At 41.0% G+C, this 22,940-nt stretch overlaps 1 protein-coding gene across 1 annotated transcript in view; it reads left to right on the top strand.

Annotated features, from left to right (window-relative positions):
* Window positions 1-9,650: 9,650 nt before the first annotated feature.
* Window positions 9,651-22,940, top strand: part of CCDC170 (coiled-coil domain containing 170) — a 97,946-nt gene continuing 84,656 nt past the window's right edge. The window contains exons 1-4 of the mRNA XM_010383605.2: window positions 9,651-9,775; window positions 11,359-11,615; window positions 17,906-18,050; window positions 22,054-22,239. Coding sequence (XP_010381907.2) covers window positions 11,380-11,615; window positions 17,906-18,050; window positions 22,054-22,239 — 567 coding nt within the window. The 5' untranslated portion in view covers window positions 9,651-9,775; window positions 11,359-11,379. The remainder of the gene's footprint in view (window positions 9,776-11,358; window positions 11,616-17,905; window positions 18,051-22,053; window positions 22,240-22,940) is intronic.

Below are 22,940 nucleotides of genomic sequence, written 5' to 3'. Positions count from 1 at the left end.
GAGCTTCTTAGAAGGAGTTGCTTACTGGGCACCACTGGAAGCTTGTTGGGGGCATGGGGAGAAAGAGAGGTAGAGAGAAATAGAAAGAGCGGGAGAGGGAGAGAGGAGACAGGCACAAGGAGGCATTCCATAATGGAAGAGCCTACGGTAATATGATCGTGCACTGCAGCATGGGATAATGCTGGGACAAAGAGGAGGCTGGTTATGGGATAGAATGATAAGAATGGAATGGATTTAGGAGCTTTTGTGTGTCAGGGGCAGGCAGTGATTTTCTTCTTATTTTTTCATCCATGGGATAATAAGACAACTAAATACCATAGTAGCAAGACTGGCCCAAGACATTGTCCTCAGGTCAGATAATTGGGCACATTGTGTACTAAATTATGAATAAGCTTATCTTTGCTTTATGCCATTGAGCTTTGAAACCATCCTTTATTCTGAAAAGGCTATGAGCCACCCTGTGAGACAATTTCAATCATTATCATAATAATATCAGTAGCAAAATCAAATCATATGTGGTTGGCTCTCTGAAACTAATCTAAAATTGCTGCATGGGTTAGCTGAGAGGTACCTAATAACTTAGATTGTCCTCAGGTGAGAACAAACGGATGAGTTTTTATTTCATCTTGCCATTTTAAATAGGGTAAAAAAATTTTTTAAGTGAAGATTGTTTGATACAGGAAAAGTTGAAGAATTTTCAGAAAATTTTATGAACTCCAGGAGGACTGAATCAAGAGAGAAAACCCCCAAAATGTCAGCTTTCATATCTGTTCAAGTCTGTGTTACCTATGGTTGTTTCTTTGTCATCACCTTCTTCATAAAGACACAGCATAGCAGGGTTGGTGATTTTTGTCTGTCTTTGTCTCCTTTTTTTAAATGTAAGAGGGAATGTTTATTCTAATTGTTAAAGCAATACAGTTATTGTAAAGGATTTGTAAATATAGAAGCATAGGCGGGGTGTAGCGGCTCACGTTTGTAATCCCAGCACTCTGGAGGCTGAAGCGGGTAGATCAGTTGAGTTCAAGATCAGCCTGGACAACATGATGAAACTCTATCTCTACCAAAAATACAAAAATTAGCCAGATGTGGTGGTGCATGCCTATAGTCCCAGCTACTTGGGAGGCTGAGGCAGGAGAATTGCTTGAATCCAGGAGGTGGAGGTTGCAGTGAGCCGAGATTGCGCCACTGCACTCCAGCCTGGACAACAGAGCGAGACTCTGTCTCAAAAAAAAAAAAAAAAAAAAAAAAATATATATATATATATATGTGTGTGTGTGTGTGTATACATACGTATATAATAAAGAAAATAATAAAGTCTATCCTACAACCAAAAGAAAACCGTAGTTAACACTTCTTCCTAGTGTTTTTCTTTTCTTTATATTATATTTAGTTGTACAAGTAATGAGTAAATATATCCTTATTGAAAAAGTCAAATCACTGCCCCTCTCCCCACAACTTCAATTGTCGTGTCACCCTCAGGGATAAATACTGCTATCAGGTGATGGGGATTCTGTAAAATTCTTTTTTTTCTTGTCTCTAAATATATTTATAGACAAAACACAATACTTTTCCTTCTGCATGTGTTTTATGAAAAAAGTAACAAACAATGAATTTATACTTTCTTATTTTTGTTCAGTGAAGTCTTAAGGATATTACCATACCCAAGCATAGAGATCTATCTCATATTACCTGTTGCATAGGATTCAATAGTATAGAAATACTTTTATTCGATAATTGCTTTGTCAACAGGAATTTACAATTTCAACATCCTCATCCTTCTTGCTGCCATTACAAATAATGGTATTCCTGGGCATGGTGGCTCACACCTGTAATCACAGCACTTTGGGAGGCTGAGGCAGGAGGATCACGGGGTCAAGAGATTGAGATCAGCCTGACCAACATGGTGAAACCCAGTGTCTACTAAAAATACAAAAATTAGCTGGGCATGGTGGTGCATGCCTGCAGTCTCAGCTACTCGGGAGGCTGAGGCAGGAGAATCACTTGAACCTGGGAGGCGGAGCTTGCAGTGACATCGAGCCACAGCACTCCAGCCTGGTGACAGAGTGAGACTCTGCCTCAAAAACAAAAACCCAAAACAAATAATGGTATAATGAACATCTGTATACACATCTCTATGCACATGGATGAGTATTTTTGTAAGGGAGATAATTGGAGAGTGGAGAGGCAGTGTCTTAGTCCATTTTCTGTTGCTATAACAGAATACCACAGGCTGAGTAATTTATGAGGAAAATAAGTTTATTCTGTTCATAGTTCTAGAGACTGGGAAGTCCAAAAGCATGGTGTGGTGTCTTTTGAGGGTCATCCCATGGTGGAAGGGTAGAAGGGCCAGAAAGCATGAGTGAGAGAGAACTTGATTTTATAACAAAGCCACTCTGGTGATACCTAACCTAATCCCAGGATAACAGTATCAACCCATTTATGAGGATTAATATATCAGGACCTAATGACCTTTTTCTCCAAAAATATAATTTTTAATTACTGAATATAATTTCATTGTGTGAATGTATCATTATTGTTTTTTCTTTATGCTAACATTCTTTTATTTTTGAACTCTAGTTGTTTTAAATATTTGCTATTGCAGATTTTTTGAAAATGTTGCTAAAGAGTCCCTTTCTGAATATTTTTGTGTTTAATTTTTGGGTATATTTCCATTTATTTTGATAAGATCATGAGAAAGAAATTCACTGGGACAAATCAGTATCAACTTTTAAACTTTTAAGTGATACATATTGCCAAATACTTTTCTGGAAATTTTGTACCAGTTTATCTTTATTTGAGCAGTGCATTAGTATGTCTTTCTTATAGAACTATCTTTTAATATGCTTAATTATTATTATGATTATCATTATCATTATTATTACTTTTGAGACAGAGTCTCACTCTGTCACCCAGGCTGGAGTGCAGTGGCATGATCTTGGCTCACTGCAACCTCTGCTTCCTGGGTTCAAGTGATTCTCCTGCCTCAGCCTCCTGAGTAGCTAGGATTACAGGCATGCGCCACCATGCCCAGCTAATTTTTGTATTTTTAGTAGAGATGGGGTTTCACCATGTTGGTCAGGCTGGTCTTGAACTCTTGACCTCATGATCGGCCTGCCTCAGCCTCCCAAAGTGCTAGCATCACAGGTGTGAGCCACCGCACCTGGCCAATATGCTTAATTATTAAATATATTTAAAATGTTGCTAGTTTTAAAGATCAGAAATAATATCTCACTGGTATTATAATTTGTATTTAATTGATGATCAGTGAGGTGGGACATTTCTCATTTTATTAGCCGTTTATGACCCCTCTGATAATTGTTAGTTCTTTTATAGAAGTTTTCTCTTAGGTCATTGGTTTTCTTATTGGTGTGAGTAGGCTCTTTGCATATTAAAGTTTTGACTCTTTGTATTATTTCTGGAAACATTTTTCCAGTTTGCTCTTTCAATTTAAATTCGGCTTACACATTTAAAAATTTTGTTGTCATCTGTGCTCTTTTTCTTGAATGTTCTTGCATTGCTTTTATGCTTAGAAAGTCTGCTATGGCTTTCATGTTTGTGTTGCTCCCCTAATTCATATGCTGAAATCCTTACCTCCAAGAAGATGGTATTAGGAGGTGGGACCTTTGGGAGAAGATGATTATGTTATAAGGGTGGAGGCTTCATGGATGGGATTAGAAAAAGAAAGCTTAGAACTGTACTTACACATTATAAACCAAATAAATTTAAGATAGACTTAAAGCACTGAATATAAAAAATAAAACAAGGCCAGGCATGGTGGCTCACACCTGTAATTCCAGCACTTTGAGAGGCCATGGTGGGCAGATCACTTGAGGCCAGGAGTTCAAGATCAGCATGGCCAACATGGTGAAACCCTGTCTCTACCAAAAATACAAAAAATTAGCCAGATGTGGTGGCACATGCTGTAGTCCTACCTACTCGAGGGACTGAGGCAGGAGGATCACCTGAACCCAGGATGTCAAGGCTTAAATCTACCATAATGCTTGGGGGAAAACCCAAATACACTCTTATGAAAGTTAGGAACAAGACAACATGTCCATTATTGCTATTAATGTTTAACAACGTGGTATTAGTTCTTATGCTGTTAATAAAATCATACCTGAGACTGGGTAGTTTATAAAGGAAAGAGGTTTATTTGACTCACAGTTCAGCATGGCTGGGGAGGCCCCAGGAAACTTACAATCATGGTAGAAGGGGAAGCAAACACATCCTTCTTCACGTGGCAGCAGCAAGAAGTGCTAAGCAAAAGGATAAGTTCCTTATAAAACCATCAGATCTTGTGGGAACTCACTATCATGAGTACAGGGGTAACTGCCCCCCTCATGATTCAGTTACCTCCTGCTGAATACCTCCCATGACATGTGTGATTATGGGAACAATTCAAGATGGATTTGAGTGGGGACATGAGATTTGAGTGGGGACACATCCAGACCCCATCAAATGTTCTGGTGTTATTAACCAATGCAATTAGTCAAGAAAAGGAATAGAAGTATAAAAATTGGAAAGAAGGAGGTGAAATTTTCATTATTTACAAATGATTTGCATGTTTACAGTGCAAAACCCAGGAGAATCAATTGAAAACAATTCCAAACAATAAGAAACATAAAAAAGATTTAGGTACATATTTAATATATAGGAATAAGTAGACCCCATTTACAATATGACAAAAATATAATATTTTTAGAGATAAACTACAAAATATAGTAAATCTAAATTGCTAATAAGAATAAGACTTCTTGGCAGGGCGCAGTGGCTCAAGCCAGTAATCATAGCACTTTGGGAGGCCAAGGTGGGTGGATCACTTGAGGTCAGGAGTTCGAGACCAGCCTGGCTAACATGGTGAAACCCTGTCTCTACTAAAAATACAAAAATTAGCCAGGTGTCATAGCATATGCCTGTAATCCCAGCTACTCGGGAGGCTGGAACCTGGGAGGCGAAAGTTGCAATGAAGCGAAAGTTGCAGTGAGCCGAGATTGCGTCACTGCACTCCAGCCTGGGTGAGAGGGAGACTCTGTCTCAAAAGAAAAACAAAAAAAGAAAAGAAAAGAAAAAAGAATAAGACTTCTTGAACAAATGAGAAAAATGATTTTAGTTGGAAGACTCAACATTTAAAACATATAAATTCTCCATAGTTTATTTATAAAATTAACGTGACCCCAATAACAATACCAACAGATTTTTTTGGAATTTTCCAAGAAGATTTTGAATTTCATATGGGAAAATGAATATATAAGAACAGCCAGGGTTATTCTGAAAAATAAGCCCTACCAAATACAAAATATATTAATGACCTCAGAGGTGCCTTTCAAACCCCGCTGCCACTAGTTTTTGTCTGTGTTTGTCTATAGGCATTGCTGCTTTCTCTCAGATCCTTGCCTGCATGGGCCAGATCCCTAACACAGGGCCCTTGCATGGACTTTTTGCTATTTGAATGATGTGGGCAGCTCCTGCCTCAATACCTCTTGACTATTTCAGTTTTGTTTTTTTTTTTTTTGAGATGGAGTCTTGTTCTGTCACCCAGGTTGGAGTGCAGTGGTGCGATCTTGGCTCACTGCAAGCTCTGCCTCCTGGGTTCACACCATTCTCCTGCCTCAGCCTCCTGAGTAGCTGGGACTACAGGTGCCCACCACCACACCCAGTTAATTTTTTTTTTATTTTTAGTAGAGACAGGATTTCACCATGTTAGCCAGGCTAGTCTCAATCTCCTGACCTTGTGATCTGCCTGCCTCGGCCTCCCAAAGTGCTGGGATTACAGGTGTGAGCCGCTGCACCTGGCCAGACTATTTCATTGACTATTTCATTCTTATTTAATCACCACTTCTGGCAGGGCATGGTGGCTCATGCCTGTAATCCCAGCACTTTGGGAGGCTGAGACAGGCAGATCACCTGAGGTTGGGAGTTCGAGACCAGCCTGACCAACATGGAGAAACCCCATCTCTACTAAAAATACAAAATTAGTAGGGCATGGTGGTGCATGCCTGTAATCTCAGCTATTTGGGAGGCTGAGGCAGGAGAATCGCTTGAACCCAGGAGCTGCAGGTTGCAGTGAGCCGAGATCACGCAATTGCACTCTAGCCTGGGCAACAAGAGTGAAACTCCATCTCAAAAAAAAAAAAAAAATTCATTACTTCTTTAGGGAACTCTTTCCTTCCACCTCCTTCATCTGAAGTCATTTTCCTTTGTTAGCTGCCTTTTTGCCTTCCTTGCATTTATTTCATTTTGTAATTATACAATTCTAAGTGTGGTTGTTTGATAAATTCTGTTTCCCTTTCTAGACTGTCAGCTCAGTGCCTTATCCAGAGTAGGCTATCAGTAAATATTACTTGGTGGATAATCTCCAGTCTGCTGGACTCTGAGGGTGATTTAGATCCAGCGACTATCTTATAAACTCAGTCATCAAAAGAGCTCTCCAAATGTAGTCCCTACTCCAGTGTCAAGGGAATGATATCTTAATATATAGCTTCTTTTCTTTTCTTTTCTTTTCTTTTCCCCTTCTCTTCTCTTCTCTTCTTTCTTTCTTTCTTTTTTTTTTTTTTTGAGACGGAGTCTCACTCTGTCACCCAGGCTGGAGTGCAGTGGCCCGATCTCAGCTCACTGCAAGCTCCGCCTCCCAGGTTCACGCCATTCTCCTGCCTCAGCCTCCCGAGTAGCTGGGACTACAGGCGCTGCCACCTCGCCCGGCTAGTTTTTTTTTTTTGTATTTTTAGTAGAGACGGGGTTTCACCGTGTTAGCCAGGATGGTCTCGATCTCCTGACCTTGTGATCCGCCCGTCTCGGCCTCCCAAAGTGCTGGGATTACAGGCTTGAGCCACCGCACCCGCCGTCTCGGGCTTAGGGATTGATTTTATTCTTTGGTTGCTGGAGGGGGAGGGCTTTATTAGTGTCTTTCTTTCTTGTGTTATTGTCTGTCTTCTTGAGGGAGGAGCAAGGGGGATCTCTCAGGTGATCTAGGCGAGCTTCTCTTCCGATCTATCTTTCTAGCGTCTATCTTTCTCTCTCTCGCTATTCCTCTCTCTCCTTCTCCTTCATTCCTTCCTTCCTTCCTTCCTCCCTTCCTTCCTTCCTTCGTCTGTCTCTCTCTCTCTCTTCCTTTCTTCCTTTCCTCTTTCTTTTTTTTGAGACAGCGTTAGGCCGGGCGCGGTGGCTCAAGCCTGTAATCCCAGCACTTTGGGAGGCCGAGACGGGCGGATCGCGAGGTCAGGAGATCGAGACCATCCTGGCTAACATGGTGAAACCCCGTCTCTACTAAAAATACAAAAAAAAAACTAGCCGGGCGAGGTGGCGGGTGCCTGTAGTCCCAGCTACTCCGGAGGCTGAGGCAGGAGAATGGCGTAAACCCGGGAGGCGGAGCTTGCAGTGAGCTGAGATCCGGCCACTGCACTCCAGCCTGGGGGATAGAGCAAGACTCCGTCTCAAAAAAAAAAAAAAAAAAAAAGAGACAGCGTTTTGCTCCGCTGCTTAGGTTGGAGTGCAGTGGTGCGATCACAGCTCACTGCAGCCTGACCTCCTGGGGCTCAAGCACTCCTCCCACCTCAGCTGGGACAACAGGAACATGCCCAGCTAATGTTTTGTAGAGATGGGGTCTCACTGTTGCACAGGCTGGTCTGGAACTCCTGGGCTCAAGTGATCCTTCTGCCTCATTCTCCCCAAATACTGGGAATACAGGCATGAGCCACTGCACCTGGCCTGGCTTCTTTCCTAAAAAAAAAAAAAAAAAAAAGTTATTCATTGAAAGAAATAATCATAGCCATTGGGAAACCTATTTTCCTAATAAATTTTATAAAATGGTATGCCATACAAATCTCTTATAAGTGACCTGTGTCCTCATATGGCCTAGTTTAGAAAATATGGCGTGGTGGTCAGGGTGGAGAAGACCCTCTGACTATTGAATGAGTCTGAACAGGATGTGGTTCTCTAATAAGAGATTCAGTTAAACTTTTTATGCTTTTTCTCCAGAGTACATATCTACCATCTTCTTGGTTGTGCTATGATTGGCAAACACTAGCTGTTACTAAGAGCTCTGAAGGTTTTGTTTGGCATTTTGTGGATTGAATCACACTGGTCATGATGCTTGTTGTAAAGTTATGAGCTTTAAGATGACTTTTGCATTCATGACTATATCAAACAGTAGTTGCTGGCAGTGGAGTAGTCTCTGGCATTCTTAAAAAGATTTTATCGCTGAGCCTCCTGAGGCCATTTAGATACTCCAGGAAATCCTCCTTTATGTGACCTCTTTTGTATTCCTTCAAAAACGAATGGCTGTCTTCTGGGTCTTTCACAAAGACCACAGGCCTTGGAAACTCCATAGAGGTGGTGTAGATATCCAACCTCAGTCATAATTCTTGAAGGAAGCAGGCATATGGCATGAGTCAGATGGAAACGGGACCAGAGGGTGCCGTCTGCAGCCCGCAGGCCAAACCCACCAAATCTGCTCTGCAGGTGTGTTTATTTGATTCATATGTGTTTCTTTGTTAAACATTTAAATCAGTTGCCAACCTGCAAAAACCAGGAATTTACACTTCAAAAAGTCTGGATATATGGCTTGTCTTGAAAAACTGGAATGATTTGGAATTGGAAATTCCAAAATTGGAGTGGTTTGGACAGGCTGGAAATCCTTATTTCTGTATCTGCAACCATCAGTGAAGCTGAGAGCTGTTCCCTTCCAGATGGGCAGGGGCTGTTCATGTGTGACCCTGCCATCTCTCATCTCACATGTTCATTTCAGTTGCCTTCATGATTCATGGGTATGAGATTATGAGATTGAGAATATCATGGTTATGAGGTTATGAGACTGAGTATAAAAGGCATAGTAAATAGTTACAAAGGAGACAGCCTTTTACATTTAGATCACATGATCTCTTTGATCAATAAATGAGACACTTAAATCAACAGACAAGAAATGAGTTGATCATCTTTGTGATCTGGACAAAGAAAAACAACGAAAACTGTCGCTAGTTGCACAGGATGTAGCAATGTTCTCCTCTGATAGTTCTTTGTTGAGTCTATTGATTCTGGGCAGAGGTCAAATACAATTTGAGTTGGGTGGAAGGAAAATCTTTTTTTGTTTTCTCATTTTTAGAGGCAGTCTCTCTCTCTCTCTGTTTGCTGGGCTGGGGTGCAGTGGTGCAATTATAGCTCACTGAAACCTCAGATTCCTGGGCTCAAGTGATCCTCCTGCCTCAGCCTCTCAAGTAGATAGGACTACAGGTGCATGACACTATGCCTGACAAATTAAAAAAAAAATTCTTTTTGTAGAGATAAGGTCTTGTTGTGTTGCCCAGGCTGGTCTGGAACTTCTGGCCTCAAGCAATCCTCCTGCTTTGGCCTCCAAAAGTGCTAGGATTATAGGCGTGAGCCAACACACCCTGCCATAGGCCACTTCTTAAATGACAAATCTCATCACCATCCTGGAGGAGCACATCATTTGTTCCTGAACTTTCTCCTGCCTCCCTTTGAACTTTGAGAATGAGAACCAAATGGTCTGAATATAACATTTCTCTGGGTAGCATGTTTGACACATTTGGAATACAAAGAATGCTTCTGCCTTTAATCTTGCTTTGTGCAGCTGCACAGAAAAGATCGTTTAACACTCTTCTTTATATTTTGTATTTTGGGGGAATTCTACCAGGAAACTTACGATCATCTTTTGGAAGTCCCGGTCACTCGGGAGCAGTTAAATCACTGTCGGAATGTGGCTCAAAATGCTCGAAGTGAACTTGCAGCAACTCTGGTCAAATTTGAATGTGCTCAGTCTGAGGTAAGAAAATGCATCTCCATCACTCAGAAATGGGCCTTCTTAGTTTCTTATAAAGTGAAACAGATCACTCCTGTAACCCCAGTACTTTGGGGAGGACGAGGCAGGCGGATCACGAGGTCAAGAGATCCAGACCATCCTGGCCAACATAGTGAAACTCCGTCTCTGTTAAAAATATAAAAGTGAGCTGGGCATGACAGTGAGCATCTGTAGTCTCAGCTACTCGGGAGGCTGAGGCAGGAGAATCACTTGAATCTGGGAGGTGGAGGTTGCAGTGAGGCGAGATCATGCCACTGCACTCCAGTCTGGCGACAGAGTGAGACTCCGTCTCAAAAAAAAAAAAAAAAAGAGAAAGTAGGAGTGATTAGAAATAGGACAGTGGATATAGATTTAAAGCTTTTGGCAAAGTTGAAACTTGCTCTCTTTGTGCCTATCACCTAGAATTCCTGAAAAGTTACGCATTTGCCAGACTGTAAAGCCAGGTGGCTTGGGCTGAATTCTGAATTCTGGATCTCAGAGGAGCTATACAGCCTTGAGAGATCTGAGGGCACCTGAAGATGTTAAGTAAAGCTCCATGGGTCTCAGAGAACTTTCAGCATCTCTCAGAATATCTTCCTTTAATGTGGATTGCTTGCAATCTGGAGTTCTTAGGAGGGAATTCTGAATCCCTTTCCTGTGTTAGTTCCAACTGGCTGGGGAAATTCTAGGAAGAAGAGTGGGATCCGTCTACCCCGTAGGCTAGCTCAGATTTAGAGTGGAGTTTCTGAGAGTCTTCCTAAACTCATTCTGCTTATAGCCTGGTGGCCCCAAGGAGTTCTAGACTGGCCTGTGATTTCTCACTAAGGCTGCCAGGACCCCGTAGAAAGATGAGTTGATAATGTGTGTGTGTGAATAAATGTATGTATGCGCACTCACAGCTCCAAAGAAGTACATGCTTTTATAACATTTTCTCATAGGGTAGATCTGACATTTTAACTCAATAGGGCACCTATGTTGTTCAGCATTTTGATATCACAGAACTCATAAAAGTTAAAATGTTTTCTTCATATAAATCTTATAAGGATTTTTCTTTTCTCTTATTTTTTTTTTTCCAGAAATTGAAATTTTATTTTTCTTTGTCACTCATGGTTAGAGTCCAGGAGATAAGTGTGACAAATATAGTGACATACTGAGTAGTCTGTGTTTAAGTGGGGAACAGTCACGGCTGTGAAATCACCGATCGTGTGATTTGTAGGTTGCTTGTCTAACTGTTTATCAGCAGCAATAACAGCAATACAGATTTAGAAAATGTGGACCATTGCAAAATATTTTATTGCTTATGCAATCAACATCATAAACTTCTCCTGAATGAGACTAAACAACATAAGACATTGCTCAATTGGTTTTGGAAAAGATAGATTTTAAAGTCAATTATTTAGGCATAATTTCTCATTTGGTAATACAGATACGAATATTAGAAAAGAAAATAAAGTTAGATTAAGTCATGAATAAAAGAGTGAACATTTAAATGATGGCTTTGGGTTTCTTAAAGATACTTCAAACATAGGTTGTTAAAGTGTTTTTTTAAAATTTCTTTTCCATGTTAGCTTCGAGACCTCCGATCCAAGATGCTTTCTAAAGAAGTCTCCTATCAAGAATTGAAAGCTGAAATGGAGAGCTACAAGGAAAGCAATGCCAGAAAATCATCTCTCCTTACCTCTTTGAGAGACAGAGTTCAGGAGCTAGAAGAAGAATCAGCAGCACTTTCCACTTCTAAAATCAGAACAGAAATCACAGCTCACACTGCAATCAAGGAGAACCAGGAATTAAAGAAGAAAGTTGTAGAGTTAAATGAAAAATTACAGTAAGGATACTGCAACATACTTTTTGCTTTAGCTAGAGTTAAAATACTAGCTTCTGAAAGCAAAATATGTCTTTGAATGTACTGGCATTTTGCATTACTTGGCCCTGAAACTCAATTTGAAAAAAAGTTATTGACCTCAAATATCTTTGGAGTCTTGACAAATTTTTCCAAGGCTCATTTCTAAATGTCATCAAGAGTCTTAACAAATACAGCCTTGTCTTAAACATGTTTCTAGGCTATCAATTAGGGCTGCAAATGCTTATTTACACAATTTGGAAGATTCCTCTAAGTAGAGGTTAACCCTGAGGTGGTGGGGTAGTACACAGAGGTAGATGTTTATTTAGAACCCAGTTATAAAAATATCCTAGAAGCTAGACCACTCCAGATCACACTGAACACTCCTCATTAGATTTTATTACTAGTTTATGCAGAGAAGTCATGAAACCTAGGTTTTCCACACTTCATTTTGACAAGAGGTGATTATTGAGACAAAATTGGGAACAAGTTGTTCCTAAAATATATTTTAAAATTCTATGAATGACTTAAATGTCTTTAGTAACGAAATACATTATATTTATTTTACTTATTCCATTAAAAAAAAAAACCCCAATACTTCCAGGCCCTGTCCTCTTTCTCTACTTCCACTTACAGCAAAAACTCCTTAAACATTGCATGTATGACCAGGCGTGGTGGCTCACACCTATAATCCCAGCACTTTTGGAGGCTGAGGTGGGCAGATCACTTGAGGTCAGGAGTTTGAGACCAGCCTGGCCAACATGGTGAAACCCTGCCTCTACTAAAAATACAAAAATTAGCCAGGTGTGGTGCCGGGTGCGGTGCCAGGTGCCTTTAATCCCAGCTACTCGAGAGGCTGAGATACGAGAATTGCTTGAAACTGGGCAGGTGGAGGCTGAAGTGAGCTGAGATCACACCACTGCACTCCAGCCTGGGCAACAAAGTGAGACTCTGTCTCAAAAAAAAAAAAAAAGTTGTGTGTATTCATGGTCTGCAATTTCTCTTCTCTCTCTGGAATCTGCTCCACTGAAACCACTCATTAAGTTCACCAGTGAGTGCACAGTGCAAGTTAAATGGTCAGTCTTATTTGAACAATCAGTAGCATCAGTCACAGTTGATCTTTTTCTTTAAACCACCTTCTCCTTCTCTTGGCTTCCAGGACCTTACACATGCCTAGGTTTTTTCTTTTCTTTTTTTAATCTTACCTTTCTAGCTAGTGTCTTTCACTGTTTCTCCTCATCTCTTTTGCTTTCAAATACTGGAGTACCTCAGGGATCAGCCCTTGAATCTCTTCTCATTTGTATCTAAATTTACTACCTTGGTGACATCATTTAGTTTCATGGCTTTAAGTTGCTAAATGCTGGTGACTCCCACACTTCTGTGTCTAGCCTGGATTTCTTCCCAGAGCTCAAGAACCACATATCTTATTAGCTACTGTACATCTCCATGTGGATTACCAACAGGCATCTCAAACTTAATGTGTCCAAAACAGAGCTCCCAGTGTTCCCACAAAATCCTTCTGCACTTCTCTTCATCTCATGTGATCATAATTCCATTCTTCTAGTTGATCATATCAAAATTCTTGCTATCAAACTTGGTTCTCTTTCTCTTTCACTCTCCGCGTCTGATTGTTCAGCAAATCCCCTCATGTCTATTTTCAAAACAAATCTAAATTTTGTCAGCTTTCCATTATCACATTTATTGTCACTAACTTGGTCCAAGCCACCATTAACTCTCACCTGGAGTATTGTAATATGTATCTGTTACAGCAGCATCCCACTCCTGGTACTAATTTCTATCTTAGTCGGTTTGGGCTAACTAACATATTAACATAAATTAATAACATATACTAGGTGGCTTAAAAGACAGAAATTTAGTCCTTTAGTTGTGGAAGCTGGGAAGTCCAAGGTCAAGATGTTGGCCTATTCAGTTCCTGGTGAGGGTCCTCTTTCTGGTTTGTAGATGAATGCCTTCTTGCTGTATCCTCACATGGCAGAGAGAGAGATCACCTCTCCAAGCTCTTTCTCCTTCTCCTTCTTCTTCCTCCTCCTCTTCTTCTTCTTCCTCCTCTTTTTTTTTTTTTTTTTTTTTGACAGAGTCTTGCTCTGTTGCCCAGGCTGGAATGCAGTGGTTGCAATCTTGGCTCACTGCAACCTCTGCCTCCCGGGTTCAAGCAATTCATGTGACTCAGCCTCCCAAGTAGCTGGGATTATAGGTGTGCATCACCAGGCCCAGCTAATGTTTTGTATTTTTAGTACAGATTGGGTTTTACCATGTTGGCCAGGGTGGTCTCAAACTCCTGACTTCAAGTGATCTGTCTGCCTCAACCTCCTAAAGGGCTGGGATTACAGGGATAAGCCACCACACCCAGCCAGTGTCCCTTCTTATAAGGGCACTAGTCTCATTCATGAGGGTGCCACACTTATGGCCTAATTACTGCCTAAAGGCCCAACCTCCAAATATTATACCGTCATATTGGGAATTAGGACTTCAACATATGAATTCTTGGAGGACATAAACATTCAGGTCATAGCAGTGGTTTCCCTACCTCTGACTGTGCCCCCTGAAGCCAGAGTGATCCTGTTAAAATGCAAATTAGATCATGTAAATTCCTAGCACAGAGTCCTCCAGTGACTTTTCTTCTCACTCAGGGTAAAGACAGTGTTTCCTATGAACCAAAAGGCTCATCCTGACCTGGTTTTGCTACCATTCTCTCCCTTATTGTTTCCTTTCCAGATCGCTGGCTTCTTTGCTGTGCCTTGAACCTGACAGACCTGATCGTACCTCAGGACCTTTGTAATTGTTAATTTCTCTTCCTGGAAGGCTCTTCCCCAGATATCACATGGCTGACCCCATTTCCTTTAGGTCTTCACTCAGATGGCACTTTCCAAGTGAGATGTTCCATGAATAACATATTTAAAAATGTACTCCTCTAATATCTCTTGCCCCTCTTTCCTTCTTGCTTAATTTTTTCTCTCTAGTCCTATTATACTGTACTATACCTTTTACATATACTCATATTTTGATTATTGTCCATCTTTCCAAATAGAACATAAGCTCCATGAGGTCAATAATTTTTTTTTCAGAGATGGGAGTCTCACTGCCCAGGCTGGCCTAAAATTCCTGGGTTCAAGTGATTCTCCTACCTCAGCCTCCCTAGTAGCTGGGACTACAGGTGCACACCACTGCGCCTGGCTGGATTTGTATCTCTTTTGTTTACTATTGTATCTTTAGCACCTTTAATGAGGCTTGGTGTATGGTAGGTACTCAATAAGTATTTATTAAATAAATGAGTAATAAAAACACTATATGCATATTGTAAAAAATATTTTTTAAATACAGAAAAGTGTCAAGAAGAAATTAATAATTACTTAAAAGCTTTTGATTGTAGAAGAGCTATAATTAATATTAATATTTTGTTGTATAGATTTTTCAGAAGATCATATACAAATGACTTTAGGTAGTATACTATTTTTACTGAATCATATGTTGTAAATATATATATAATTTATATATTATATAATTTATATTTTATATAAATTATATATATATATATATTTTAAAGACAGAGTCTTGCTCTGTCACCCAGGCTGGAGTGCAGAGACATGACCTCGGCTTACTGCAACCTCCACCTCTTAGGTTCAAGCAGTTTTCATGCCTCAGCCTCTTGAGTAGCTGGGATTACAGGTGTGTGCCACCACTCCCAGCTAATTTTTGTATTTTCAGTAGAGATGGGGTTTCGCCATGTTGGCCAGACTGGTCTCGAGTTCCTGACCTAGAATGATCTGCCTGCCTTGGCCTCCCAAAGTGTTAGGATTACAGGAGTGAGCCACTGTGCCTGGCCATATGTTGTAAATATTTAAAAAACTCATTTAGCATATAATTTTATTTATTTACTTGTTTGAGACAGGTTTTCACTCTGCCACGCAGGCTGGAGTGCAGTGGCGCAATCATAGCTCACTGCAGCCTTGACCTCCTAGGCTCAAGCGATCCTCCCACCTTAGCCTCTTTTGTAACTGGGACCACAGGTGCATGCCACTATACCCAACTGATTTTTAATTTTTTTTTGTAGAGATGGCATTTTGCCGTGTTGCCCAGGTTGGTCTTGAATCCCTGACCTCAAGCAATCCTCCCACTTTGGCCTACCAAAGTGCTGGGATTACAGGTGTGAGCCACTGTGCCAAGCCTGGTACATAATTTTAAATGACTCATTATATTCCATTGCTTGAAATACCATAATTTACTCAATCAATTACTTTTGCTATTTCTACAGGCTTTTAGGTTAGTTCCACTAAAAAAATTACTATAAACCAAGCTGCAATGAATACCTATGTGATTCATATTTTTACATTTCTGTGATTATTTTCTTAGGGTAGATTCTTGAAACTTTGTTGGGTCAAGTGAATTGCAGATAGAAATAGAAGTAATCCAGAGACCTTTGGAACGAAGAAAGATTGAAATCTTGGGGTTAATGCATGGAATCATATATGTAAATCGATCAGCACCATACAATTAATTATGCCTTTCCTGGGTCCAAAAGACTGAAGAGTTTTACCTTTCATATGCTAAAATAAGAACTCAGAGATACAGCGATGTTAGTCTTTTATCGTTACACATTTTTCTAAATAGAAATCTGATATGATTTGAGTATCTGCAATTACATGCTTTGTTACTCTTTGAACAGGTTGAAGGAATTTGCAGTAAACACTCAACATGGTAAAAAGGAAAAGCAATAATCATGTTTATTATCTTGGATATTTAAAAAATGACACTAAATTACTGAAATGATTCTAATTTGCCTTTAAAGTGTGCTTATTTTTGATGATCTCTTAGTTGCTAACATTTAAAGCATTAGAAATAGACCATACTATTTCAACAAACCTATCTGAGATTTGAAATAATATATTCATAATAGACCACAAATTTCCTTTTTCCTTGACTGGCCAATTCTAATACTCTTCCAATGTTTTTTTTTTTTTTCTTTTATTTTTTGTTGACTTGTAATAATTGTACATATTTATGGGATATAGAGTAATATTTTGATACATGTATACAATGTATAATGATCAAACCAGGGAAATTAGCACATCCATCATCTTGAACAGTTATCATTTTTTTGTGTTGTGAACATTCAAAATCCTCTCTTCTAGCTATTTGAAAACTAAATTCTTGTTAACTGTATTCACCATACTATACTACAGAACACTAGAACTTACTCCTGCCATCTAGCTTTATAACTTTATAACCATCTTTATAAGTTTATAGCCATTGACTAACCTCACTGTATCCTCCTTCATCCGCTACCCTTTCCAGCCTCCAATAATCAAAATTCTACTCTGCTTCTACGAGTTCAGTATTTTTTTGGCTCCCACATATGAGTGAGAACATGAGGTAATTATCTTTCTGTACTTGACTTATTTTGCTTAACATAGTATCCTCCAGGTTCTTCCATATTGCCACTCCTGACAGGATTTCATTCTTTTAAAAGGCTGAGTAGTATTCCGGTGTGTACATATATCATATTTTTTTCCCCCTATTCACCCACTGATGGGCACCTGTGTTGATTCCCTGTCTTGGCTACTGTGAATAGAACTGCAGTAAACATGGGGGTTCAGACATCTCTTCGATATACTGATTTTCTTTCCTTTCTTGCAATATGCTTTAAAGACTAAGGGCATGTGAAAACTAATAATGAACTTTGCTGGTGATTGAACACATCTCTTTTCCAGAGGCGAGAACCTTCTCTGCTTTTGATGTATTTGTTATTATAGTTATGCCTGGCCATGAACTAGGACCCTTATAAATAAATCACTGTATTGTAAAGTTTGAAAATAAAATGAAGCTTGATCCTCTAGAACCAATGTGGTATCACTCTCCTTCCCCATGAGGCCACAGTGAAGACCCATGGCTATGTGGATTGTGAGCATTGTGCTCCAGACACGTGCCTCCATTTTTAGAGATCCTTTAGGATCCCTAAACCCTTTAGGGTTGAGGCTAGGGGAATCCATTTCCCCTCCTGTTACTAAGTCCACAATGCCTTGAAGATTTCCTTATAGTTCTGCAAAGCATAGGTGTCCCAAAATTGCTGCCACTTTTCTCCTTCCTTTATAGGGCTTTATAGGGCTTCTGTGACAATAATTTGCTCTGTGTCTGGGAAACTGTGTTGCGTTGAAAATGACGATTATTTCCCCCAGAGAGCTTATATTCTGACTTGGTTTGATGAATGTTATCTTCCATGGTGTTAAATTCTGACTTACTTGTTATTTGCCAAACAGAAAGTGTTCAAAAGAAAATGAGGAGAATAAGAAACAAGTTTCAAAGAATTGCAGGAAACACAAGGAATTTCTGATTCAACTGCGTGACTGCTTGGATCCAGACGAGAGGAATGACAAGGCATCAGATGAAGATTTAATTTTAAAGGTGTCTGTATGCAGATTAAAAAGTCTATAAATGTGGTGGTGATTCTGACATATGGCATGAAAGGAAGTGCTGTGGTTGAGTTTGAGTGGGGGTGGCAGGAGAATGGCACAGTAGCCCAAGTGTAGCATTAATTAACTGTGTAACTTGGGACAAGTCATATCACCTTCCTGAGCCTCAATTCCAAGATCTTTTCTAGCATTATTGGAATTAATTATTCTCCAAAAGAGATAATGGTTTTGTCTAAAATATATTTAGGTTGTCATATACAATTAATTACTCATTTTAACCATTTGCTTTAGGGAGATTTTTTCCTTTTAGTTACAGCCAGACATATACTCACACAAAACCAGCTGCATGTCATTTTTAGGATACTGATTGAGTGTGAGTTCTAAAGTACTGTAAAAATTTACATTAAAACCAAATAGTGGCTGGGTGTGGTGGCTCACGACTGTAATCCCAGCACTTTGGGAGGCCCAGGCGGGCAGATCACCTGGGGTCAGGGGTTCAAGACCAGCCTGGCCAACATGGTGAAGCCCCGTCTCTACTAAAATACAAGAATTAGCTGGGCATGGTGGGGGGCACCTGTAGTCCCAGATAATTGGAAGGCTGAGGCAGGAGAATCACTTGAACCAGGAGGCAGAGGTTGCAGTGAGATCAAGCCACTGCACTCCAGCCTGGGCCACAGAGTAAGACTCTGTCTCAAAAAAACAAACAAAACAAAACAAAAAACCAATAGCAAAAATTCTACTTTAATGGTAGATTACCATTAAGCCAGAAATAGATAATATTAACTGAATAATTCACTTGGCCCATAGTGCTTCATTAGGATGCCTGAAAGTATCTGAGTACTCATGGTTCTCTTTGGCTATTTACAAACCTTTCATATCCTTGCTTCCTGACAGATTTCCATATAGTCGTTTTTTTATGTTTGTTTTTGTTTGTTTGTTTGTTTATTTGGTTTGAATTTAGAGACAAGATCTTGCTCTGTCACCCAGGCTGGAGTACAGTGGTATGATCCTAGTTTACTGTGGCCTTGACTTCCTGGGCTCAACTGATCCTCCTGCCTCAGCTTCCTAAGTAATTGGGACTACAGGCGTGCACCATGTCTGGCTAATTGTTTTATTTACTTAGAGACGAAGTCTTGCTATGTTGTCCAGGCTGGTCTTAACTCCTGGCCTCAGCAATTACCCCACCTCTGCCTCCCAAAGTGCTGTGATTGCAGTTGTGAGTCACCATGCCCAGCACCCATGCGTCTTTCTATTTTATTTTTTTAAATGGAGTTGAGGTCTCACTATATTGCCCAGGCTGATCTCTAACTCCTGGGCTCAAGCGGTTCTCCCACCTTGGCTTTCCAAAGTGCTGGGATTACGGGCATGAGCCATCATGTCTGGCCTATCATGCAGCCTTTTTAAAATGCAGCCATTTTTAAAAGTCATCTCTTAGGTGTCTACTAGTGAGCTTTCCAAACGTCCTCTCTGAAAGCCGCAAGATGACTTCATTTGACTTTGGGAAGTATTCCACTTCACGGATGGGTTTTGATAGCTGGGACCATGGGTCCACCTGATGCTCTTATGGGTGCTGGATGCTTCTCCTCCTGCTCCCTATGGCTAACTTGTGACCAGGAGCTCGGCTGTAAAAGTCCACTTGTAGTTTGAGAATTATCTTTCAAACCAAATGATGGGGAAAAGAAAAGGGAATTCAGAAGCTCCTTCTTCCGTGACACCCTTTTCTCTATCAGACACAATCTCCCGGTGCTAATCTGGGTGTTTCTACTACATTCATCATGCCCTTGTCTTTTCTGTGTTTCTAATGCTTTGACTTCTGGGGTCTTGCTGAGCTGGAAGAGCCTGCCCTTCCCAGCAGAGCTTTCACACGTGAACTGACCAATCCGGAGCCCACTCCCCAGTCACCTCCTACAACTGGCTCTTACCTTCAGGCTACTGCCTCTTGACCTAAGTCCCCCAAATAGCTCAGATCAGCCCCTACACCCCAAGAGCCACTGAAATCATTCAATAGCCAACCCTAAGTCTGCTTACTCTGTTTTACTTATTCCTTCCTGTGGAGGTGACAGGGAAGTCTCTCGCCAGCTTTTCTCCCCTCTTCTTCTGCTTCCCAACTGGCCCTGGTGCTTCCCCATGGCCCTGCGTGGTGTGGTGGGTTTCTTCCATTTGGGAAAAATGAGTAAGAAACCATCTTTTTGATGGCAATTTCCTCCTGGGATTTGTCGACTTCAGCTTACCTGAACAGTAATGGAATCTATATTTCACGACAGAGGGTAGGAATCGGGAGCTTTGGCATCTCGGCCAAGTGAGCAGGTGCCTGTCTTAAAAAGAAAAAAAAAAAAAAATTGCCCAGATCAGGAAGTCTGCTGTCTTGACTGAGACTGCAGCCTCATTATGTGTTCCTCCAAGAACAAAATGGCTCTGGTTTCAAAACTGTTCCTTTGCTTTCACATGCCCTCATAAACACGTGTGCCCACGCATTTCCAAGGAACCATGCATTCCTAATAATTTGACATTCATTCCTTCATTTCGCAAATATTTAGTGAGTGCTTACTTACTATATGCTAGACACTGTTCTGAGTGTTGGAGAGAGAGCAGTGAATGAGACAAGACTATGTCTATGCTCTCCTAGAGATTTCATTTTCAAGGGGTAACGATAGTGAAGAAATAACCAAATAAATATGTACGACTGCTCCACGTGGTGAAAGGTGCAATACAGAAAAACAAATTAGGATGCAGGGATAGAGAGGGAAGCAAGTCACGGGTGTTGGAGACTGTCTGAGGAGCGCCCCCCTGAGGTCGGGAGTTTTGAGGGCTATTGAGGAATGATCATGGAAACGTGAGAAAGAGTGTTGGAGAGAGAGGGGACAGCGTGAGCTGGGACTGTGGCTCCATGTGTTCAGAGCATTGAGGCTCAAAGATACATCACTTCCACGGAGAGTCTCAACACAAACGCTGGCCCTGTCCTGAGGGGTCTCAAGTCACCCTACAGGCCTTCCCCTGGCCCTACAGAGTGAGTTTGTCTGTATGGCTCCTTCCCTGAGGTCAAGGAGCCTGCTGGCTTTTATTTTCCCCTTGTAAATCTTATAAATGCTCCCAGTTAACCATTCCAGTGCACAGCACAGTAAGCAAAAGCCCTGCTAATCTCAATTCCCTATGATAAACACTGAGCTGTTATTCAGAATTTTCCTATGCTTATATTAAATAGAAGAATATATATATATATATATATATATATATATATATATATATATATATATATAAGCATGGCCCTGTGTTCTCTGTATTTCCTCCAGTGCCACATGGTGTCTTGACTGCAATAGATCTGAGTGGACATGGGCTGAACGCAGGTCCCTTGCTTCATCGCCTACTGTAGCCTCTGTAGAGCTTCGCCTTACCTGGTGTATTTAGCAGCCAGAGGTTTGATGATGTGTGTTCCCTCGGGACGCTTTTGGCTTCATTATCCTTGCCTTGTGGCCACCTTTTGGATAATTTGAATTGGACTCCTAGGTCTAAAACAGAGTTTAGAGGCTGCCTTTGAAAATGTGACCTGGCCGGGCGCGGTGGCTCAAGCCTGTAATCCCAGCACTTTGGGAGGCCGAGACGGGCGGATCACGAGGTCAGGAGATCGAGACCATCCTGGCTAACACGGTGAAACCCCGTCTCTACTAAAAAATACAAATAGCCGGGCGAGGTGGCGGGTGCCTGTAGTCCCAGCTACTCGGGAGGCTGAGGCAGGAGAATGGCGTAAACCCGGGAGGCGGAGCTTGCAGTGCAGAGATCCGGGCCACTGCACTCCAGCCTGGGCAACAGAGCGAGACTCCGTCTCAAAAAAAAAAAAAAAAAAAAAAAAAAATGAAAATGTGACCTTTCCAGTCCATGCAGGGATAGTGCTCTTACATTTTTCATATGATAATGCTGTCTATAGATTGTGAGTTGCTTAGAGAAAATGTATGAAATTGTTAATTTTTATAGGACAGTTGTAATTGCTTTCTCTTCAGCTTAGAGAGCTGTGCAAGGAAAATGAATTCGTGAAAGGACAAATTGTTATTCTTGAAGAGACTATAAATGTCCATGAGATGGAGGCAAAAGCTAGCAGAGAAACGATCATGAGGCTGGCTTCAGAAGTCAACAGAGAGCAGAAAAAAGCTGCCTCCTGTACTGAAGAGAAAGACAAGCTGAACCAGGTACGATATGTGAAGTATATGTGTGCATCTGGGACCATGTTGAGGAAGTAGAAATGGAAGAGATGGATGTCAGATAAGCGCCCTAAAACTATTGATCACAATTTTTTTTTTTATTGATCACAATTTTAAGAACCTGCACTCAGCAGAAGGATTGGGGGCGACTTGGGACAAAGTGACTCGAACAGGCTATTGGCTATATGTACATTAAAAAACTTTAATTGTAATTAATTAATTAATTAATTAATTTTTGAGAAGGTGTCTCACTCTGTCATCCATATTGGAATGCAGTGGCGCTATCTTGACTCACTGCAACTTCCGCCTCCCGGGTTCAAGCAATTCTCCTGCCTCAGTCTCCCAAGTAGCTGGGACTACAGGCGCCCACCACCATGCCCAGCAAGTTTTTTGTTTGTTTGTTTGTTTTTTGAGACAGAATCTTGCTCTGTCGACCATGCCAGAGTGTGGTGGTGCGATCTTGGCTCGCCGAAGCTCTGCTTCCTGGGTTCATGCCGTTCTCCCGCCTCAGTTTCCCTAGTAGCTGGGACTACAGGCACCTGCCACCATGCCTGGCTAATTTTGTTTTTTTGTATTTTTAGTAGAGATGGGGGTTTCATCGTGTTAGCCAGGATGGTCTAGATCTCCTGACCTCGTGTTCCGCCAGTCTCGGCCTCCCAAAGTGCTGGAATTACAGGCATGAGCCACCG

Source organism: Rhinopithecus roxellana, chromosome 4, assembly GCF_007565055.1.
Source record: "Rhinopithecus roxellana isolate Shanxi Qingling chromosome 4, ASM756505v1, whole genome shotgun sequence".
Lineage (NCBI taxonomy): Eukaryota > Metazoa > Chordata > Mammalia > Primates > Cercopithecidae > Rhinopithecus > Rhinopithecus roxellana.
The sequence above is the reverse complement of the archived record's forward strand: the minus strand, read 5'-3'. Positions and strand labels throughout refer to the sequence as shown.